Genomic DNA, 23,268 nt, shown 5'->3' with positions numbered 1-23,268 from the left:
TGTTAAGCATAATATATTTTTCAATTACAGTGCCTATACTTTGTCAAAATCCTTCTTTAAAAACTTATTTTCTGCTTTATGTATGAAGGCCATATTCCTTAGTCGGTTAAGACTCTACAAAAAAACCCAGTTATAATAAGAATTTTAAAAATCATCAAAATTATATACATCTCATCATAAAGTATCAAAAATTGCAGATAAGGCAATAGTCTGTCCTGACCTCCTTCGCCTCTTATTATAGTCTTTATCTTGAGGTTAGCATAGACATTAGTTCATTTTCACTCTGGACCCTATTCTATTGATACATATGTATGTACCACTATATCTAGAAATCTAAACCATTGTGTTTTTAGCCTAAGTAGTATCCTATCATAAACTTTTTTTTTTGTAATTTTTCACTGAGAAACACATATTGAGGTTCTTTCCATATTAACACATTGAGATATTATTTTTAACTGGCATGGTTACCCATGGTCTGTATAACCATTTATTTATTTATTTTTTAAAGATTGTATTTATTTATTTGAGAGAGCAAGAATGAGAGAGCGAGCACATGAGAGGGGGGAGGGTCAGAGGGAGAAGCAGACTCCCTGCTGAGCAGGGAGCCCGATGTGGGACTCGATCCCGGGACTCCAGGATCATGACCTGAGCCAAAGGCAGTCACTTAACCAACTGAGCCACCCAGGTGCCCTAACCATTTATTTTTTTGATTGGCATTTAAATTGTTTCCATTTATTTACTTATCAAAACCAACATTGAAGTAAACATTCCTGGATGGGCTTTCACATACATGCTGATGAGTGTCTCTCTAGCATAAATGCTGAGAAGTGGGCTTAATTTTTGTAGTCTGTGCTATTTTTCTTTTTAATAGAGAACATCAAATTGCCTTCCACTTGGGGCTGCACCAATTCTTGCAATCAGTTTGTTCCATCTGTTAGTTAATTTATCATTCTGTTAAAATCCCATACTACTGTGTATGGGAGGAAAACATTTTCCCTGACCCTCTTATGGTTCCTGGCTGGGTCTGAATATTAAACTAACAATGTAGATTGAAGGAGAAAGCATACAAAATTATTTAATGTAAGTCTTACATGACACTGGAGCCTTAATAAGGATGTAAAGACCAGTTAATAAAGAAACAGTTAATCCTAAGCCTTTTTATGCAAAGTTTGATGAAGAATGAACAGTCATGGAAAGAGACAATGGAGCAAAGAGTATGAGCTAAGTGTAATCAACTGGGAGAAACCTAGCCAGGCGAAGATTTAGATTCCTCTGCTTGTGTGTCCTTTTGTCTTCCAAAATAAGGGTGCCCCTTCCCTCCAGTTATAGACAGGACACCTCTCACATGAGCGAAGATCAGGAGGTCCATCCTGCACATGCCATTTCTTAAATTCCTCCAGCTTGAAATACTCATTATGCCAAGGTGTGCCATATTTTGGGGATAGTATGTCTCAAAACCCATCATCCTGTAGCACCCCAAGTGTTCTAGTCTATGTGTTGCTAAAGTGAGCATTTCACCCAAAGTGTTCTAAATATACCATACACTTCCACATCTCCTTGCTTTTGCCTGTAATGTTACTAGATTCTCAAACAAAATCTGAGGTAGCAGTTATAACTGAGTAGCTATTATTAGGTAATTAGTTATTGGTTGTTAGGTAGTTAGTATTTTTAGCAACTTTTTTCAAATTTTGTCTCACATTCTTGGCAGAAACAATGAAGTGTTTTTCTTCGATTCTCCTAGTATCTTATACTATCTCTTTGTATAGCACTTGTGGTGTAGTTTAGTTGTTAATGCATCATAACAAGTAAATCATAAGAACTTTGGGATCTGAGATCCTCTCTGTTAAGATCGAGATACACCACCTACTATGTCCTGGACTGGTGGTCTTACTACACGTCTTTAAGACTCCAGACATAATTTCTCTCTCATTTTTTTTAAGGTGGTAGATTAACAACATAATAATGTGATTAATGAGAAAGAAAACAAATTATATCAGTCATTATTCAGAGTGTTAGAATAAATTAAACTGAAATAGATGCCTCTGAGTGCTTTAACTTATGAATATTATTAACCACTCTAGGTGATTATTGACTCTGCTTTACCTCACTAAGTGGGTTTCTGTGTATATACATAATACATATTAGTATTTAAATATTCTGATATGAAAATGAATCATTGCCTCCAGCAGACCCATTACAAATGAATTCATATCTCAGTTAAATTGAGTTGTAAACCACACAGTTGATTACCCCAAAGAGCTCATTTTAAATGCATACAACTCTTAATGGCTCCAATGGGAAGGCAACCCTTCAGGAGTGATGAATGTTTCAACTTTTAATTGAAACAAGGTTACCTAAGACATTAAGGTTACATAAGAAGCTGTCAAAGCCGCTATGACTATAAATTTAGAATTTGAATGTTCTGGTCAAAACAGTTTTCTGAAATTAGATGGGAAGTTGGGGACAGATGCAAATGAGCTTCTCTACACAAAGATATATGATTGTAAGACATTTATGATATATTTCTAATAATTTGTTTTTCTGTAATTATAGTTGATTTTGGAAGCTACTGTTTTATCCTCAAATGCTACTGTTGCTCTAGACGACATCAGTATATCCCAGGAATGTGAAATTTCTAATGTGTCACTTCCAGGTACCAGCATTCTAAAGAAAGGTAAATTTTTCTTGTGGTCACTGAAGTTTTAAACATATGAAATAATGAGTTCCTCCTGATACCAAAATTTAAAACATACTTGAGTCCTCCAGTAATATAGCTCACAAGTAGCTAATACCAGGTTGTGGATTCTATCACATGCCTTGAAAACTAAAACATACTTAAAAAAAAAAAAAAAAAATATATATATATATATATGGTGTACACAGCCTAGGCCTTAGAGACTTTTCCAGTAATATTCTATGCTTGTGGCTAAAATTGTCACAGTTTTTTAGTTATAGAAATTATTAAATAATTTGAATTATTTTGCATGTTTTAAAAACACTTCCATAAAAATTTCTATTTTAATTTTGCTTGGTACTTCAAATGATTATATAATGAAATTCATGTTTCAGAGTCACCTAGGAGTTCAAAAAACTTACTGTGTTTGGAAAAGTGACTTAAGGCCAGCCAAAAATTTAAATCTTGATCCTAAAACTCTCTGTTTAAATTCAGAACATATATTTTCAAGTAACAGAAGGAGTTTGTCTAATTTTTTGACTAAATATTTTGTAGAGCATTTCAATTAAGGGGCAGAAAGATTGTCGTAAAAATAAATCCCCAATAGTCAAATAGGCATTTTTGGAAAATCGAACCATTATTTAGGTTCTGAGAATGGACTGGAACAGTATGCATTGTGCCTCAGTTACCTGTCATTTTAACACTGATTGATGTTTCCCTTTGACCACTTCTACCCCAGAGTCTGTTAGTAAACAGACAACATTAAAGATTTTGTTTGAAAATGACCACATTTTATTTTTCTTTATCTATATACATGAACATTATTTGCATTTAGAAATTAGGCACATCTTATATTCTGAGGTTATGTTTCATTAAACAAGATATTTATTAGTAAATGGAAAAGCTGAATTCCTACATGAGCTAAATGCAATAATTGAGGGTAATATAGCAGAAACAATTCTGGATTGAGAACTAGATTAAAGAACTTTTAATTAGTCTTTTATTAAAGACCTCTTTCATTGGTGAAATTGTATAATTCTCTGTACTAACTTTATATTGTCCTATGTATTTACTTTATTCAGAATATGTGTTCTGAACTTAAACCTTTCTAAGCTCTGTGTGTATGTGGTTCTGATAGACATTGAGGAATATGAAGCAGCAGATTTAATGATTGAATTTTTGAGGGTTAACCAGCATTACCTTATTTCTGTTATTTAATTAAACATTTTTCTTCTAATCAAATACTGCATCACTAGAATTGGAATAGCAGAAAGTTGACATTGAAGAGAATGTAACTGGAGGCAAGAGTGTGGTTAAAAGTTTTAAATTATCACTAAAATTAACCTTAGCAGAAGTCTCTGAGAGTGCTTGATCTCACTTACAGAGAATTCTCTTCAGAAATTAAAACTCAATTTATGTGTGCTTCATTCCAAACACCATCTTAGTTGGTTAGAGCATAATTATAATCAGGCCAAAATTGTATGAATTTTTCCTGAAAGGCCAGGCCAATATTATATTAATTTTTCCTGAAAGGCCAATTATTGTACACAAAGAGAAAAAAAAACTTTCTTACTGTTTTTGCAAATTTGTCCAGTAGGTCATTATAAGATTTCTGTTGTGAAATTTAGTATTATTACCCAGCAGAAATTTAGGATGGGACTGGAATAGGCATTAAAAAAATAAGCCAAATCCCACTGGTAATGAATTATGTTATATTTGTGGGGCAGAATGGCCAGATTCACCTAGACCCTGTGTTTGAATTAAAAGCCTTTGAAGGCTTTAATCGGCATGCAAATGGCTATAAGACTTCAGAGCAATCCTAGTGCCTTACATATACATTTGAAGCACCATACACAGGATGAAAAAGGAAAACTATACTCTGATTTGGCCTTTTTTATCTAGCTTCTGTGTCTCTAGCATATTTAAAAACTACTGTTCATAAAATAATTATGCATTCCATTTATTTATTGAAGGAGAAGAGTATGTTTTATCCTCTCCATCTCTTAATTTTGAAGCTGGGTTTGTGTCATGTGAGGATGCAGGCTATATTTCATCCAGCAAATTCTGTGATTTTCCCTCTGACTGTCCAAATGGAACAGATGAAGCCAATTGTGGTGAGCCAGTACTTTAATCACTTAGTCCCTTTAGTACTTGTTATTTGGCTAAGATTTATGTGTGCAATGGTTCCCCCCCCACACACACATTAGCCACAGGGGATACATTCCAAGACCCCCAGTGGATGACTGAAACCACAGATAGTATCAAATCCAACGTATGCTATGTTTTTTCCTATACATACATATCTATGATAAAGCTTAATTTATAAGTTAGGAATGGTAAGAGATTAATGACAATAATAGAACAATTATAACGGTGTACTGTAATAAAAGTTGTGTGACTGTAGTCTCTCTCACAAAATATCTCGTACTTACCCTTCTTGTGATGATGTGAGTTGATAAAATGCCTGCTTGATGAGATGAAGTGAGGTGAACAGTTAGGCATTGTGACTTAGCGTTAGGGTACTATTGAGCTTTTCAAAAAAATTTTAACTCCAGTATAGTTAACATGCAGTATTATATTAGTTTCAGGTGTACAATATCGTGATTCAGCATTTGCATATAATACCCAGTGCTCATCGGGACAAGTGCGCTCCTTAATCCCCATCACCTATCATCACTTATTTCACCCATCCACCCCACTCCCTGAACCGTCAGTCTGTTCTCTATGTTGAGTCTGTTTCTTTGCTTGTCTCTTTCTCTTTTTCTCTTTGCTCATTTGTTTTATTTCTTAAATTCCACATATGAGTGAAATCATATGTTGTTTTTCTCTGATTGAATTATTTTGCATAGCATTATACTCTCTAGCTTCATCCATGTTATTGCAAGTGGCAAGATTTCATTCTTTTTTATGGCTGAATGATATTCCATTGTATATCTGTACTACATCTTCTTTATCCACTCATCAGTCGATGGATACTTGGGTTACCTCCATAGCTTGGCTATTTTAAATAATGCTGCCTTACACATATGTGTGCATATATCCCTTTATATTAGTGTTATTGTGTTCTTTGGGAAATACCCAGTAATGGGATTACTGGGTCATAGGGTAGTTCTATTTTTAGATTTTTTTTAAAAAACCTCCACACTGTTTTCAACAGTGGCCGCACCAGTTTGCATTCATACCAACAGTGCACAAAAGTTCCTTTTTCTCCACATCCTCACCAACATTTGTTTCCTGTGCTTTTGATTTTAGCTACTCTGACAGATGTGAGGTGATATTTTGTAGTTTTGATTTGTACTTCCCTGATGATGAGAGATGTTGAGCATTTTTCATGTACCTGTTGGCCATCTGGATGTTGTCTTTGGAGAAATGTCTGTTCATGTCTTCTACCCATTTTTTAATTGGATTACTTTTTGTATGTGTGTCTGTTGAGTATAAATTCTTTATTTTGGATACTAACCCTTTATTAGATATGTCATTTGCCAATATCTTCTCCCATTCAGTAGGTTGCACCAAAAATAGTAAGATACCAGGGAATAAACTTAACCAAACAGGTGAAAGAACTGTACTTTGAAAATGATAAAACATTGATGGAAGAAATGGAAGACCACACAAAGAAATGGAAGAATAAATACTGTTGAAATGTCTGTAGTACCCAAAGCAATCTGTAGATTTAATACAATCCCTATGAAAATACCAACAGCATTTTCCACAGAACTAGAACAAAAATCCTAAAATTTAGATGGAACCACAAAAGACCCCAAATAGTCATGGCAATTTTTAAAAAGAAAGCTGAAGGTATCATAATTCCAGACTTCAAGTTATATTACAAAGCTATAGTAATCAAAACAGGATGGTACTGGCACAAAAATAGACACAGAGATTAATGGAACAGAATAGAAAACCCAGAAATAAACCAATGATTATATGGTCAATTAATCTTCAATAAAAGAGGCAAGAATATCCAATGGGAAAAAGTCTCTTCAACAAAGGGGATTGGGAAAACTGGTCAGCTACATGCAAATGAGTGAAACTGGACCACTTTCTGACACTATACACAAAAATAAGCTCAAAATGGATTAAAGACATAAATGTGATACCTGAAACCTTAAAAATCCTAGAAGAGAACACAGGTCCTCTGTCTCTGGCATCAGCCAAAACAACATTTTTCTAGGTGTGTCTCCTGAGGCAAGGGAAATAAAAGCAAAAATAAAGTATTGGAGGAGGAGATGAACCATGAGAGACTATGGACTCTGAGGAACAAACTGAGGGTTCTAGAGAGGAGAAGCATGGGGGGACGGGTTAGCCTGGTGATGGGTATTAAGGAGGGCACGGATTGAATGGAGCACTGGGTGTTATGCACAAACAATGAATCATGGAACACTACATCAAAAACTAATGATGTAATGTATGGTGATTAACATAATAAAAAAACTAATGATGTAAAGTATGGTTATTAACATAACATAATAAAATAAAAAAAAGTATTGGGACTACATGAAAATAAAAAGCTTCTGCACAGCAAAGGAAACAATCAACAAAACTAAAAGGCAACCTACTATTGACCTTTTGACCATCCATCAGAAAAAGGATCATCTGCTTCCTGCAGTGCGGTTGACCTTGGGTAACTGAAACCACAGAGAGGGAAACTGCAGACACGGCTGGCGGGGGGGGGGAACTACTGTACATATTTACTCTCTGAATGTAAAGTGCACACTACTCACGTGAATATGTAATGAAGACAGCAAAAATAGAGACCTCTATAAAACTAAAATGACTTGCAGGTGAAAGAAAACCAGATTAGCTTTAAAACAGTAGCAAAAAAATGAAGACATCTCTAACTTTCAGTTTTGCTGCATTGTAGTATAGAATTTGAAATAAATTCAAGGTAGAACTCAGAAGACAAGAACAAGAGCATATTATAAATATTCCTTTATTCTTTGTGGGTATATAAGAATGCTTACTCTTATTTTAAACATTTGCCATTCAAGTACAATTAATGGCAGAAGAGTATATAATCCTTAAGAATGTTTTTTAAAACTATAGTGTACCAATAAATGAATTGGTCATAGAACTATAGATCTTGGCTAGTTCTGTATGTTTTTAAAATTTTAAGGGTCTCCTTTAAGTTTTTCCTTTCTGAAGGCAGTGCATCCATCCTTTCTACATTACACTTATATGACTCTAATGTTATCCTACCATCCCTGGGAAATTATTGAAGAAGGAAAAGAAGGGGATGGTGTTGGTGGACAATCTTTTGCAAAATTATTTTAATAACTCCTGATGAAGACACTGAAATCAGGCAAGAAGGAAGCTTATAAGAATATCACATTTTATTGATCACCCATACCTGAAATGAAACTTAGGTAATTTTGACTCAAGATCGGGGTGTGGACATTTTTATGAAGCTTGGTGGAGCATACAGTTGGAAAGACTCAGCAATCCGTGTGGAGCATAGATCAGGATGATGAGAAAAATCAAGGGCATTCTTGAGTTGTGATAGGTTGGCAAGGTAGCTGTGCTGTGACTCATCACAAACCTATACTGAGCATCTATTCTATAACAAGAGATTCAGTAAAGAATAAAATGTGATGATTTCCTTCAAGAAGCTTAGTCCATTGGGTAAGAAATATTTTGGGTATAATAGTGTTGCACTGTAATTATAATTAGAATAGAGGTGTAAACAAACTGCTGTTACAACTGTAAGGGTTGGAGAATGTATTCTTTAGAAGGTAGATTATTTCTAAGCAGGAATTTCTTAAAATGTTTTTTTTTTTTTTTTCTTGTTAGAGGAATTATCTCCTGAAAGTTCTGCTATGGATTAACAGTTGTAAGTTTGTCTCTGAATACGTTAGGACTGTTACCAAATATACATGGTTTAAGAACTTTATATGAACTCTGTAACCATCAAAACCAATCTAAGAGGTCACTATTATTAGCTTCATTTTACAGGCTTCCTTAACAGTGTCCATTCAGGAGACAGAAACCACAGTAGTAATTTGAACAAGGAAAATGCAATAAAAAGAATTATGTAATTTTAAAAAGTGATTACCTACAACAAGAAATAAAAGAACAGTAAAGAAGAAAAGAATGGCTAATGTGGGGAGCAACTACTCTTTCTAGTGCTGAGACAGACAATCCAAGGAAGGAATCAGTTTGGATGAGTGCACCCCACTCCCCATATCCCAACAATGAGATTTAAACTTTATTGGAAAAAAATTTAAAAAAATAAACTTTGTTGGAGAGGGTGTTACTGGGACCCACTGGAAGGTAGAAAAATTTGCTGGGATGTTGTGAGCTAGATTTGGTGAATAGCTGATAGGCCACGGGAGAAATTTTCCACCAGGATATCTGAAAAACTCACTGAAGGGGGACTGTAACTGGGTTGCTTTAAATTGTTGGCAGTTACAGGGCAAAAGCAAAAACAAACAAGCAAACAAAAAATCCAAGTGTACTGGAACCAAAAAGAGAAGCTTCCACTCCACTGTGCTTTGTGGTATCCATCCTGTGCTGTTTACTAACAAAGCCAAACATTGTATGAGCTATTTGAAAGAGAAAAGTTTACAGAGTCCAGCATGGCAGGGAAGGGTGGATTTGGAGCTGAGACTAATAAATTTATAATGTGCGTCCTTGCCTAATGTCAGGTCCATGAACGGTGGAACCTCGTATTGAATCTAGGTTATCAGCCTCCACACCCCACACTCTTAGCCACACATCACACAGCCTTTCCATCCTTTCAAAGTCGCCATTAAATTGAACCTGAAGCCAGTGATGAAGACTTCACGTTTGGAGGAGACCTCATGCTCTTAGGCCCCTAGAATGTCTCAAATGGTCATTTATCATTGGAATGGTAAATCCTGTCTACAAGTCTAATGTTCTTTTTTTCCCTTCAGTTTTATTGGGAAGTAATTGACATGCATCACTCTGTAAGTTTAAGGTGTATCACATGAGGGTTTGATTTTCATATATCGTGAAATGATTACCACAGTGGGTTCAGCTAACATCCATCTTCTCGTACAGATGCAATAAAAAGAAAGAAAAGAAAAAAGGGAAAATAGTGTTTTCTTTGTGATAAGAATGCTGAGGATTTACTTACCTAATAACTTACCTATGTATCATACAGCAGTGTTAGCCGTGGTCATCATGTTGGACTTTACATCCCTAGTACTTATTTATCTTATAATTGGAAAATTTGTATCTTTTGATCACCTTCTTCCAGTTCTCCTCCCATCCCTCTTTAGCATCCACCTCTGGTAACCACAAGTCTAATCTCTTTTTCTATGAGTTTGTATTAGATTCTACATATAAGTGAGATCATTTAGTATTTGTATTTCTCTCTCTGACTTATTTCACTTAGCCTCATGTCTTCAAGTTCCATCCATGTTGTTGCAAATGGTAGGTTATCATTTTTGTTGTAAATGAAAAAATATTCCGTTATCTATAGGTATATGTATGTGTCTATATGTATGGATACCACTACTTCTTTATCCATTAACTCATTCATAGACACTTAGGTTGTTTCCATGTCTTGGCTATTGTAAATAATGCTGTGATGAACATGGAGATGCAAATATATTTTTGTGTTAGTGTTTTTGTTTCCTTCAAATATATTCCCAGAAGAGGAATTGTTGGATCATATGGTAGTCTTATTTTTAGTTTTTTGAGGATCCTCCATGCTGTTTTCCATATCGACTACACCAATTTACATTCCTACCAACAGTGCAAAAGGATTCCCTTTTCTCCACGCCGGTATTTGTTCTCATCTTTGGTAGTAGCCATTCTAACAGGTGTGAAGTGATATTGTGGCTTTAATATGCATTTCCCTAATGACTAGTGATGTTGAAAGTCTTTTCATGTACTTGTTGGCCTTTTATATATCTTTGGAGAAATGTCTATTCATGTTCTTTGCCCATTTTTAAGTTGGGTTATTTTTTGCTATTGAGTTTTATGAGTTCTTTATATTTTGTATATTAACCCCTTAAGAAATAATGGTCGAATCACAGATCTGTACCTCTGAAACAAATAATACATTATATGTTAAAAAAAAAAAAAGGTGATAGCAGGAGGGGAAGAATGAAGGGGGGGGGAATTGGATGGGGAAATGAACCATGAGAGACGATGGACTCTGAAAAACAAACTGAGGGTTCTAGAGGGGAGGGGATGGGGGATGTGTTAGCTTGGTGATGAGTATTAAAGAGGGCACGTTCTGCATGGAGCACTGAGTGTTATAAGCAAACAATGAATTATGGAACACTACATCAAAAACTAATGATGTAATGTATGTTGATTAACGTAACATAATAAAAAATAAGGAAAATAAATGGTTTATAAATATTTTTTCCCATTTTGCAGGCAGTCTTTTCACTTTGTGGATGGTTTCTTTAGAATGCAGAAGATTTTTAGTTTAATGTAGTCCCACTGCATTATTTATTATTTTTGCTTTTGTTGCTTGTGTATTAGGTGTTGTATCCAAAAAGTGATCCCCAAGACCCATGTTAGGGAAATTTAGTCCTATGTTTTATTTTTGGAGTTTCATGTCTGACACTTAGGTCTTAACCATTTTCAGTTAATTTTTGTGAGTGGTGTAAGATACGGGTCCACTTTCATTCTTTTACATGTGAATATCCAATTACCCCAGCATCATTTATTGAAGAGATTGTCTTTTCTTCATAGATTATTCTTGTCTTCCCTGTCAAGTATTAGTTGACTGTATATGTTTGGGTCTCTTTCTGGGTTTTCTACTATTTCTGTTGGTCTCTTTGTTTTTGTACGGTACCATACTGTTTTGGTGACTGGAGCTTTATAGTGTGGCTTGGAGCCAGGAAGTGTGAGGCCTCCTGCTTTGTTCTTTTTTCTCAGGGTTTCTTTGCCTATTTGGGGCTTTTTTGGTTCCACATAAATTTTAGGAGTGTTTTTCCTACTTCTGTTTAAAAAGCCATTGGAATCTTGATAGGGATTTCATTGACTCTATAGATGGCTTTTGGTAGTATTGACGTTTTAATAGTATTAATTTTTTCAATGCACAGTTTCATTTATTTGTGTCTTCCTGGATGGCTTTCAATAATGCCTTATAGTTTTCAGAGTAGAGATCTTTCACCTCCTTAAACTTATTCCTACGTATTTTATTGTTTTTGATGCATTGTAAAATGGGATAAGTTTATTTTCCAGAAAATTTGTTGTTGGTGTGTAGAAACCCTATTGACTTTTTTTTTTAAAGATTTTATTTATTTATTTGAGATAGGAGAGAATGAGAGATAGAGAGCACAAGAGGGAAGAGAGTCAGAGGGAGAAACAGACTCCCTGCCGAGCAGGGAGCCCAAAGCGGGACTCGATCCCGGGACTCCAGGATCATGACCTGAGCCGAAGGCAGTCGCTTAACCAACTGAGCCACCCAGGCGCCCCCCTATTGACTTTTGTATGTTGATTTTGTATCCTGCAACTTTACTGAATTTGTTGGTTGGCCTAACAGGCTTTGGGTTGAGTTTTTAGGATTTTCTCTATATAAAAACATGTCATCTGCAAATAGGGACCATACATCTTCTTTTTGAATACTGATGGCTTTTATTTCTTTTTCTTTACTGATTGCTCTAGTTAAGACTTTTAGTACTATATTGAATAGGAGTGGTGAGAGTGGGTACCTTATCTTGTTCCTGATCTTAGAGGAAAAGCTTTCAGCCTCTCACCATTGAGTGTGGTATTAGCTGTAGGCTTGTCATATATGGCCTTTATTATATTGAGACATGTTACTTCCATACCTAATTTGTTAACTGTTTTTTCATGAGTGACTGTTGGATTTTGTCAAATGCTTTTTCTGTGTCTATTGAGATCATCATAGGATTCTTTTCTTTCATTCTGTTAATGTGATGTATCGAATTGATCCATTTCTGTATTTTGAATCATTGTTTCATCCCAGGGGTAAATCCCATTTAATCATGGTGAATGATCCTTTTAATAGGCTGCTGATTTTTTTGATAGAATTTTGTTGAGAATTTTTACATCTATATTCATCAGGATATTGGCCTGTAGTTTCCTTTTCTAGCAGTATTCTTTTCTGATTTTGTTATCAGTATAATACTGGCCTCCTAAAATGAGTTTGGGAGTGCTCCCTCATCATTGATTTTATGGAAGACTTTGAGAAGTATTGGCGTTAATTCTTTTTAAAATATTAGGTAAAATTCACCAGTGAAGCCATCTGGTCCTGGACTTTTCTTCTTTAGGGCATTTTTTTTTTTAATTCAACAAATATTTATTGAGCACCTTTTATGTGCCAGAAATGAGCATTGAACAAAATGACAAAAACTCTTTGCCCTAGTGGACTTTGCATTTAAGAAGTGGAGTGTGGACAATAAACAAAAGAAAGTAAAATGTTTATAATATGGAGAAAAATTAATCAGGTAATAATGCCCATGTGGTGAGGGAGGTTGTAACTTTTTTTTTAAATTTTATTATGTTAATCACCATACATTACATCATTAGTTTTTGATGTAGTGTTCCATGATTCATTGTTTGCGTCTAACACCCAGTGCTCCATTCAATTTGTGCCCTCTTCAATACCCATCACCAGGCTAACCCATACCCCCACCCCCCTCCACTCTAGAACCCTCAGTTTGTTTCTCAGAGTCCATAGTCTCTCATGGTTCGTCTCCCCCTCCGATTCCCCCCCTTCATTTTTTTCCTTCCTGCTATCGTCTTTTTTTTTTTTTAATATATAATGTATTATATGTTTCAGAGGTACAGGTCTGTGATTCAACAGTCCTACACAATTCACAGCACTTACCATAGCACATATCCTCTCCAATGTCTATCACCCAGCCACCCCATCCCTCCCACCCCCACCACTCCAGCAACCCTCATTTTGTTTCCTGAGATTAAAAATTCCTCATATCAGTGAGGTCATATGATACATGTCTTTCTCTGATTGACTTATTTTGTTCAGCATAATACCCTCCAGTTCCATCCATGTCATTGCAAATGGCAAGATTTCATTCCTTTTGATGGCTGCATCAAATATATATGTATATTTACAATATACATGTATGTGTATATTGTAAATATACATACACACATACCACCTTTTCTTTATCCATGCATCTGTCGATGGACATCTTGGCTCTTTCCATAGTTTGGCTATTGTGGACATTGCTGCTATAAACATTGGGGTGCATGCACCCCTTTGGATCACTACATTTGTATCTTTGGGGTAAATACCCAGTAGTGCAATTGCTGGGTCATAGGGTAGCTCTATTTTCAACTTTTTGAGGAGCCTCGATACTGTTTTCCAAAGTGGCTGCACCAGCTTGCATTCCCACCACCAGTGTAGGAGGGTTCCCCTTTCTCCGCATGCCCGCCAACATCTGTCGTTTCCTGACTTGTTAATTTTATCCCTTCTGACTGCTATGAGGTGGCATCTCATTGAGGTTTTGATTTGGATTTCCCTGATGCCGAGCAATGTTGAGCACTTTTTCATGTGTCTGTTGGCCATTTGGGTGTCTTCTTTGGAAAAATGTCTGTTCATGTCTTCTGCCCATTTCTTGATTGGATCCTTTGTTCTTTGGGTGTTGAATTTGATAAGTTCTTTATAGATTTGGATACTAGCCCTTTATCTGATATGTCATTTGCAAATATCTTCTCTTGTTCTGTTGGTTGTCTTTTGGTTTTGTGGACTGTTTCTTTTGCTGTGGAAAAGCTTTTTATCTTGATGAAGAGGGAGGTTGTAACTTTAAAAAATTGTTTATTTTACAAAATTCCACTGTAATTAACACAGAGTTTGTTTCAGGTGTACAGTATAGTGATTCAACAGTTCTATACATTGCTTAGTGCTCATCATGATGAATGTACTCTTAATCCCCTTCACCAGCTTCTCCCATCCTCCCACCCACCACCTCTCTGGCAACCACTATTTTTCTATATTTTTAAAAGTCTGTTTTAGGTTTGTCTCTTTTTGTTCTTTTGTTTCTTAAATTCTACATATGAGTGAAATCATATGGGATTTGTCTTTCTCTGACTGACTTATTTCATTTAGCATTATACCCTCTAAGATCCATCCATGTTGTTGCAAATGGCAAGATTCCATTCTTTTTTAATGGCTGAGTAATATTCCTATGTGTGTGTGTTTGTGTGTGTGTGTGTGTCTACTACCTCTTCTTTATCCATTCACCTATTGATGGACACTTGAACTGCTTCAATAATTTGGCTATCAAAAATAATGATTCAATAAACATAGGGGTGCATATATCTCTTCAAATTAATGTTTTCATATTCTTTGGGTAAATACCCAGTAGTGGAATTACTGGATCATATAGTACTTCTATTTTTAAATTTTTGGGGAAACTCTGTACTCTTTTCCACAGTGGATACACAAGTTTGCATTCCCACCAACAAGTGCACAAGGGTTCTTTTTTCTTCACATCCTTGACAACATCTGTTGTATCCTGTGTTGTTAATTTTAACCATTTTGACCTGTGTGAGGTGATAATCTCATTGTGGTTTTGATTTGCATTTCCCTGATGGTGAGTGATGTTGAGCATCTTTTCATGTGTCTGTTGGCCACCTGTATGTGTTCTTTGGAGAAATGTTTGTTCATGTCTTCTGCCCATTTTTAAATTGGATTTTTTTTTTTTTTTTTTTGGTGTTGAGCTGTATAAGTTCTTTATATATTTTGGATACTACCCCCTTATCAAGTGTATCATTTGTAAATATCTTTTCCCATTCAGTAGGTTGTCTTTCAGTTTTGTTGATGGTTTCCTTTGTTGTTGAAAAGCTTTTATTTTGATGTAGTCCCAATAATTTACTTTTGTTCTTATTTCTCTTGCCTTGGAGACATCTAGAAAAATGTTTCTATGGCTGATGTCAGAGAAATGACTGCCTATGTTCTCTTCAGGACTTTTATGGTTTCAAGTCTTCCAGTTAGATCCTTAATCCATTTTGAGTTTATTTTTGTGTATGGTGTAGGAAAGTGGTTCAGTTTCATTCCTTAGCATGTAGCTGTCCAGTTTTCCCCAGCACTATTAATTTAAGAGACTTTTTCCCATTGCATATTCCTGCTTCCTTTGTTGTAAATTAATTGACCTTCTAACTGTGGGTTAATTTCTGGGCTCTCCGTTCTGTCCTGTTGATCTAGGTGTCTCTTTTTGTGCCAGTACCATGCTATTTTGATTACTACAGCTTTGCAATATAACTTGAAATCTGGGATTGTGCTACTTCTGGTTTTTTCTTTTTCAAGATTGGTTTGGCTATTTGGGGTCTTTTGTGGGTCCATACAAATTTTAGGATTACTTGTTGTAGTTCTGTGAAAAATGCTGCTGTTATTTTCATAGAGATTTCATTATATTTGTAGATTGCTTTGGGTAGTATGGTCATTTTAACAATATTTGTTCTCCTTTGGGGCATTTTTGATTATTGATTCAATCCTCTTACTAGTAAATGGTCTAGTCAGATTTTCTGTTTTTTCCTGATTCCTTCTTGGTAAGTTATGTGTTTCAAATAATTTTTTTCATTTCTTCTAGGTTGTGCAGTTCATTAGTATATTGTTGTTTATAGTAGCCACTTATGATCTTTTGTATTTCTATGGTATCAATTGTAATGTGTTTTTTACATTGATAATTTTATTGGTTTGGGTCCTTTGCCTTTTTCCTTGTTAGTGTACCTAAGGGCTTGCAAATTTTAATTATCTTTTCAAAGAACCAATCTTGGGGTGCCTGGGTGGCTCAGTCATTGGGCGTCTGCCTTTGGCTCAGGTCATGATCCTAGGGTCCTGGGATCGAGCCCCGTGTTGGGCTCCCTGCTCCGTGGGAAGCCTGCTTCTCCCTCTCCCACTCCCCTGCTTGTGCTCCTTCTCTCACTGTCTCTCTTTCTGTAAAACAAATAAATGAAATCTTAAAAAAACAAAGAACCAACTCTTAGTTTGGCTGTTCTTTTCTGTTGTTCTTCTGTTTTCTATTTTCTTTATATTTGCTCTAATTTTTATTTCTTCTACCTTTGGGCTCAGTTCTACTTTTTCTGGTTCCTTAAGGCATAGAGATTTAGGTTACTTAGGATCTTTTTTGCTTCCTAATGTAGGTGTTTATGGCTATGAACTTCCCTGTTAGAATTGCTTTTATTACATCCCACAAGTTCTGGTATGTTGTTTGTTTCAAAAAAAAAAACAACTTTTTTATTTCCCCTTTAACTTTTAATTTGATCAAATGGTTTTCAGGAGACTGTTGTTTAATTTAGATGTGCTCATGTATTTTTCAGCTTTCCTGTTGGTGTTGATTTCTAGTTTCATGCCATTGTGGTCAGAAAAGATATTTGGTGTGATTTGTCTTCCTGAATTTGCTAAGATTTGTTTTGTGGCATAGCATATGGTCTGTCCTAAAAAGTATTCCCTGTGTGCTTGAGAAAAATATTTGTTCTGCTGTCGTTGAAGAGAATGTTCTGTGTAGTGTTAGGTCTATTTGGTCTGTAGTGTTTTTCAGGTCCACTGTTTCCCGATTGGTTCTCTGGATGATCCAGCCATTGTATTACTGTTGATTTCTCCTTTTAGCTTTGTCAGTGTCTGCCTTATATATTCAGGTGCTTCCTTGTACACAAAATAGTTACAGTTGTTATTATCTTTATCGACCCCTTTATCATTACATAATAACCTTCTTTGTCTCTTTTATCATTTTAGAGTTTATCTGATATAAGTAAATTTGGTTACCATTTGCTTGAAATGTCTTTTTTCATCTGTTTACTCTCAGTCTGTGTGTCTTTGAGGGTAAAGTGAGTCCTTTATAGGCACCATATGTTGGGTCTTGTTTTTAATCCATTCAACCATTTTGTGCCTTTTAATTGGAGAAATCTGGTACAGGTCTGTGATGCAACAGTCTCACACAATTCACAGCGACCTGTACCTCTGAAGCAAATAATACATTATATGTTAAAAAAAAAAGATAGGAAGGGAAAAATGAAGGGAGGGAAATCTGAGGGGGAGACACACCATGAGAGACTATGGACTCTGAGAAACAAACTCAGGGTTCTAGAGGGGAGGGGGTGGGGGGATGGGTTAGCCTGGTGATGGGTATTAAAGAGGGCACGTACTGAATGGAGCACTGGGTGTTATATGCAAACAATGAATCATGGAACACTACATTAAAAACTAATGATGTAATGTATGGTGATTAACATAACATAAAATAAAATAAATTGGAGAAATCTGTTTACAACTAAAGTAATTATATATAGGTTAAGGGTTTACTATTGCCATTTTGTTCATTTTCTGGTTGTTTTTTACAACTAGTCTTTTTTTTTTTTTTCTTATTTAAGCCTGCTACTTTTTTGTGTGTGTTTTGATGTCTTTTGGTATCAGTGTGCTTTAAGTTTCTATCAGGTTTTATGTAATCATAGGATTTTCCTAGTAGTTACAGTGAGGCTTACATAAAATATCTTAAAACACCTCATTTTAAACAACTTCAATAAAATTTATAAACTTTACACTTTTACTTCCTATCCTCCTTTTCGGTTATTGCTGATACAATGTGCATATTTTTACATTGTGTAATTAATAACAGATTATTATAGTTTGGTTATTTTTACTACATTTTTTTTAAACTTAAGCTAGAGTTTTTAGTGAATTAACCACCACTATTACCATATTGCAGAATTTGTGGCTGTATATTTACCATTATCAGTGAGATTTACGCTTTTTATATTTTTATGATGATAGTGTTCTTTTACTCAAAGAACTTCTTTAAGCATTTCTTGTAAGGTAGATATTGGTAAGGAACTCTCTCAGCTTTTGTTTGTTCAGGGAAGTCTTTATCCCTCCTTTGTTTCTGAAGGACAGCTTAGCCAGTATAGAATTCTTGGTTGACAATTATTTTCTTCCAATATTTTGAGTATGTCATCTCTTTCTCTCCTTGCCTGAAATGTTTAAAATTTTTTTTTATTATTAACATGTAATGTATTATTTGTTTCAGGGGTACAGGTCTGTGATTCATCAGTCTTACACAATACACAACGCTCACCACAACACATACCCTCCCCAGTGTTTTTGTGAGAAACGTGCAGATAATCTTATGGACGTTCCCTTGTATGTAACTTCTCTCTTTTCTCATTGCTCTTAAAATTCTCTGTCTTTGACTTTTGACAATTTAATTATAATGTGTCTCAATGTAGCCCTATTCAGGTTCATCCTATTTGAGGTCCTCTGGACCTCATGAATCTGGATGTCCATTTCTTTCCCTAGATAAGGGGATATTTCAGCCATTATTGCTATCTCCCTTTCTCATCTCCTTCTGGAATCCCTGGAATGCAAATATTGTTCCTTTTCATTGTGTTTCATAATTCCCATAGGATTTTTTCACTCTTTCTCATTTTTTTTTCATTTTGCTCCTCTAGATAATTTTCAGTGTCTTCTCTTTCAGATTACTGATTCTTCTGCATGGTTGAGTCTACTTTTGACATTCTCTGTTGAATTCTTCAGTTTAGATATTTTACTTTTCAACTCTACAAATTATATATGGATTTTTTTTTTGATGGTTGCTATTTCAAAGTTTTCATTTTATTATGCATTGTTTCCTAATTTCAGTTAGTTTTCTGTGTGTATGTGTTTGTGTGTGTGTTTTATAGTTCACTAGCGTCCTTAAGGGAATTATTTTGAATTCTTTCTGACAGTTCCTAGATCTCCATTTGTTAAGGTTTAGTTTTGGGGAAATTTATTAGTTTACTTTGGTTGTGTCCCATTTACCTGATTTTTTGTGATCTTTGATTCCTCATGTTGGTATCTGTGCATTTAAGTAATTGGGCTCCATTTCCAGACTTTATAGGTTTGCTTTGGCAGAGACAATTTTTGAACATTCAGTCAGTTTCAGTTTCTGGGGATGTGCTGGTAATATCTTTGGGCAAATGGGGCCTGTTATTGTGGCCTTTTCTTGGGTGAGGCAACTGTTTAAGCTTTAAGGTCAGGGATGGGAGGTGTTCCAATGGCTGAGAGCGGTTGCACAGGAGGCTTGGTTCCCTCCTAAGAGAGGCTGTAGGATGGGCATCACAGCTTTCCTTGTGCTTTGGTTAGGTTCTCTGGTTGGATAGGCTGATGGCTGCATTCAACAATGAGCAGGGTTATGAATTAGAATCCCTGTCTGGGTGCAGTGGGAGAATCAGCTAAAGCTGGCAAAGTTCTTTGTTGTCTCAACTCAGGCTGACCCACACCCAAAGTTCCCTGGTCAAACAGGGCCACTGTCTTTGCAAACCTCAGCTCTTCCTGCTTCTCAGCTTGACAGCTGTTTGGTCACATAGCTTTCAGGAGTTTTCTCCAGCCCTTTTTGTCAGATGGGGCTGGAAGACACTCTCCACAGTTGAAGGAACGGGCTGTGATTCAGCTCCCTCCCTGGGTTTAGGCAAACTTGGCTCTATGGTCAACAGTATTCATTTGAGGACCTGAATAAATAAGATCTGTATTCTGCTACTTTCCCTGGTCAGAGTGTATACCCATCTTGGTTTTGATAATGAGCAAAGCCACTGGTTAGTATTATTACTTGGGCACTGCAAGTATGAACTTGCTCTGCTAAGGTTGTATGCTGGTTGTTGCAAGCCTCTCCCCCCTTCTCTGTCACAGTCAGAGTCCCAGTGGTTGAACCTCATAGTTTTCCTGCAATCCCTGTGCAGGTGTGAGATCAGAGTAGGGGCTCCCACAAACCACCCACAATGCTGAGTTGGGGGGCTGGTTGTTCCCCCTGGGCTCTCTTTTCCCACTGGAGGAAGTGGAGGCTCAGGGGAGACCTCAGGTGGGAGCAGTGAGGTCAGTGTGTGGCCACTTCTCTTTCTATGTGGTTTGTCTTGGTCTCCGAGGTGCAGGGAGTGCTTCAGCCTCACCCCCGTGTTCTAGGATTCTCTCAATGGTGTCTTGTTCTTGAATAGTTGTTAGTTGTTCTTCTTGAGAGGGGAGTGAAGTCAGGAATAAGCTATGCTGCCATCTTGGTGATGTCATTCCTCATGTTCTTTTTTCTTAATAAAAAGAATATCACTTCCCTTTAGTAATAATTTGTTTAATCACATTACATTTCATAAGATAGTTTTATAGACATGAAAAGGGGATGGGAGACCACAATTTGGCAATGGACCCATGATCATAGTGAATTAAGTTAAAAAATTAGTAAATGAGCTCCAGATTTCTAGAGTCTTTAGTTTTATTACTTTGCCTGCCTTATTTATTTTTTTTTTTCTGCAGAGTTAATTTTATACTGTGAATCTGTTTTATTGATAGAAATTCTTTTCCTTTACCCCATTTTTATGAATCTATGCATTAAAAATTCTGGCACTGAGTGGAGATGAGGTAAAGACATTAAAGAGTTCAGGGGAGTAAGAGTAGGGGTCTTTGTCTGTTTTACAGCAAAGGGAGAGAAGCTGGTGGATTTTAGGCTGAGAGTCTGGCAGTGGACTGACTAGCATATGTTTTCCCACAGAGAACCTTAATTGCTTGAGAAAACAAGCAATTCCCTATGAGGAGAAAAACACTATACCACCCTCAGGATTTCTATTCATAAACAGAAATCCTCCTTAAAAGGAATACTGGTATTCTAGAATTTCAGATATTTAATATTTTTAATGCAATTTATTCTAATTTTCTCATTTTTTGTAAGTATCTCTAACCTAATTTGATTTCATTTTCTTTTTTCTTTTATTACTTACCCTCAATTATTAAACTTACTATGGATTTAGATTTTTGGTGCCTCTAAAATATCTTCAAATGTTTTAGAAAAAAAATATATGTTTTAACACAATTTTGGCGAGGGATAAAGTTAATTTTTTTTCAAAAAATTGGTGATATCAAAAATAGAAGTTATAGCATTTGTAAATTATTGAGAATCTTGGAATATTTAATTGAATGTTTATTATATAAAACTACAACTACTTTAATCATCCTAAGTATATTTTATGAAGCCTGTCTTCCTGCCATCCTGCCCTCCCCCTTTTCTTTCTGTGAGGGTTACTGTGTTAAAAAACAGTCATATCAGCAAAGTAGAAGTGTTTTAGTTTCTCTGTGCTTGAAGTGCATTTTGAAATTTGCTTTTACTCCTCTCATGGTCATAAGATACTCTTCAGAAGTCTCTATGTTTATGAACAAATATTAGCTTTCTCAAATGCTAAAATAGGGAATATTACTTTACACTGAGCTTGGCTTAGTTCCAAAAAAATAACTTATATACTGGAAAATGAAGATTTCATGCATCAAATAGCATCAGTGGTACATTTTCTCAAGTCCAGGTTGTATAAACAGGACATATATAAATTATTTTGTTCTAGTCTACATTATGTAATGTAGCTGAGAAAGCCAAAGTTTTTGTAAACAACTTTGTACATGGTAAAAATATTTTAATATTCTCAAACAATATTTTTGAGCACTTTATTTCTGCCTGCAAACTGTTGAGTCATGTGCTTTTTGTTATTAAAGATCTGAACTATTTCTTATTTTCTACTTTATCTCTTCATAGGAAAAACCACAAAGTCAATATGTAGTATTTGAATTCAGTAAAGGCTAAGTAAAGATAGGTGAAGCAATACGGGAAAAAGGAGTGATTTATTATTTTTCTGATTTACATTTTCAAACTTAAATACTAGTTGTATATTTTCTTCAAACTACTATTATCTGCTAAATATTGGAATGTTGGCTGGCATTTCTGCAGCTGAGATATAAAATAGAACCTGAATGAGTTAATGTGTTTGGAAGCCACCTCGAGTAGTAACTGTATTCGTATTTTCACATTTCATTACCCTCCTGTAGTAATTGTTATATTCTGAATTGAGATTTAGGAATTTCTTTCATCCCATGTATGCGCTGTGAAAAAGCCATAACTTTGTGTCTTTTGCTGTGTATTTATTGTGTGTGTGTGCACGTGTATCTTGGTCTTCTATTTAGGGCTGTGCATTTTCCGCATATATTCTGAAAAAATGTTTCAAGGAGGTATTTTTTATGAGATTTGACATATTTAAACTTAATTATAGAGGCGCCTGGGTGGCTCAGTCATTGAGCGTCTGCCTTCGGCTCAGGTCATGATCCCAGGGTCCTGGGATGGAGCCCCACATCGGGCTCCCTGCTCGGCAGGAAGCCTGCTTCTCCCTCTCCCTCTGCCTCTCCCCACTGCTCCTGTTCTCTCTTTCACTCTGTATCTCTGTCTCAAATGAATAAATTAAAAAAAAATCTAAACCTAGTTATAGAATTAAATCTTCCTAAAATGCACCTCTCTGTATAACCACAAATGGCTTTTTTGTTTTATTTTTATTTATTTATTTATTTATTTATTTATTTATTAAAATATTTTATTTATTTATTTGAGAGAGAGAATGAGATAGAGAGAGAGCATGAGAGGGAAGGGGGTCAGAGGGAGAAGCAGACTCCCTGCTGAGCAGGGAGCCCGATGTGGGAACTCGATCCTGGGACTCCAGGATCATGACCTGAGCCGAAGGCAGTCGCTTAACCAACTGAGCCACCCAGGCACCCAATGACTTTTTTGTTTTAATAGAATATGGGACATAAAGCTACTATTTTCTCTTTTCCAGCTTATGCTCTTTTCTATAGGCTTAACTACCAAATAAACCTACATTTTCTAATTATTGAGCATCTTATTTTTTCATTA

The 23,268-nt window shown here is 35.7% G+C and overlaps 1 protein-coding gene across 1 annotated transcript in view; it reads left to right on the top strand.

The window, feature by feature from the left end:
• MALRD1 (MAM and LDL receptor class A domain containing 1) overlaps positions 1–23,268 on the top strand; it is a gene marked incomplete at its 5' end in the record, with an annotated part of 847,841 nt that overhangs the window by 149,787 nt on the left and 674,786 nt on the right. The window contains 2 exons of the mRNA XM_035729081.1: positions 2,554–2,674; positions 4,648–4,788. Of these exons, the coding sequence (XP_035584974.1) occupies positions 2,554–2,674; positions 4,648–4,788 (262 nt within the window). The remainder of the gene's footprint in view (positions 1–2,553; positions 2,675–4,647; positions 4,789–23,268) is intronic.

This window comes from Zalophus californianus, chromosome 9 (genome assembly GCF_009762305.2).
Source record: "Zalophus californianus isolate mZalCal1 chromosome 9, mZalCal1.pri.v2, whole genome shotgun sequence".
Lineage (NCBI taxonomy): Eukaryota > Metazoa > Chordata > Mammalia > Carnivora > Otariidae > Zalophus > Zalophus californianus.
The sequence above is the reverse complement of the archived record's forward strand: the minus strand, read 5'-3'. Positions and strand labels throughout refer to the sequence as shown.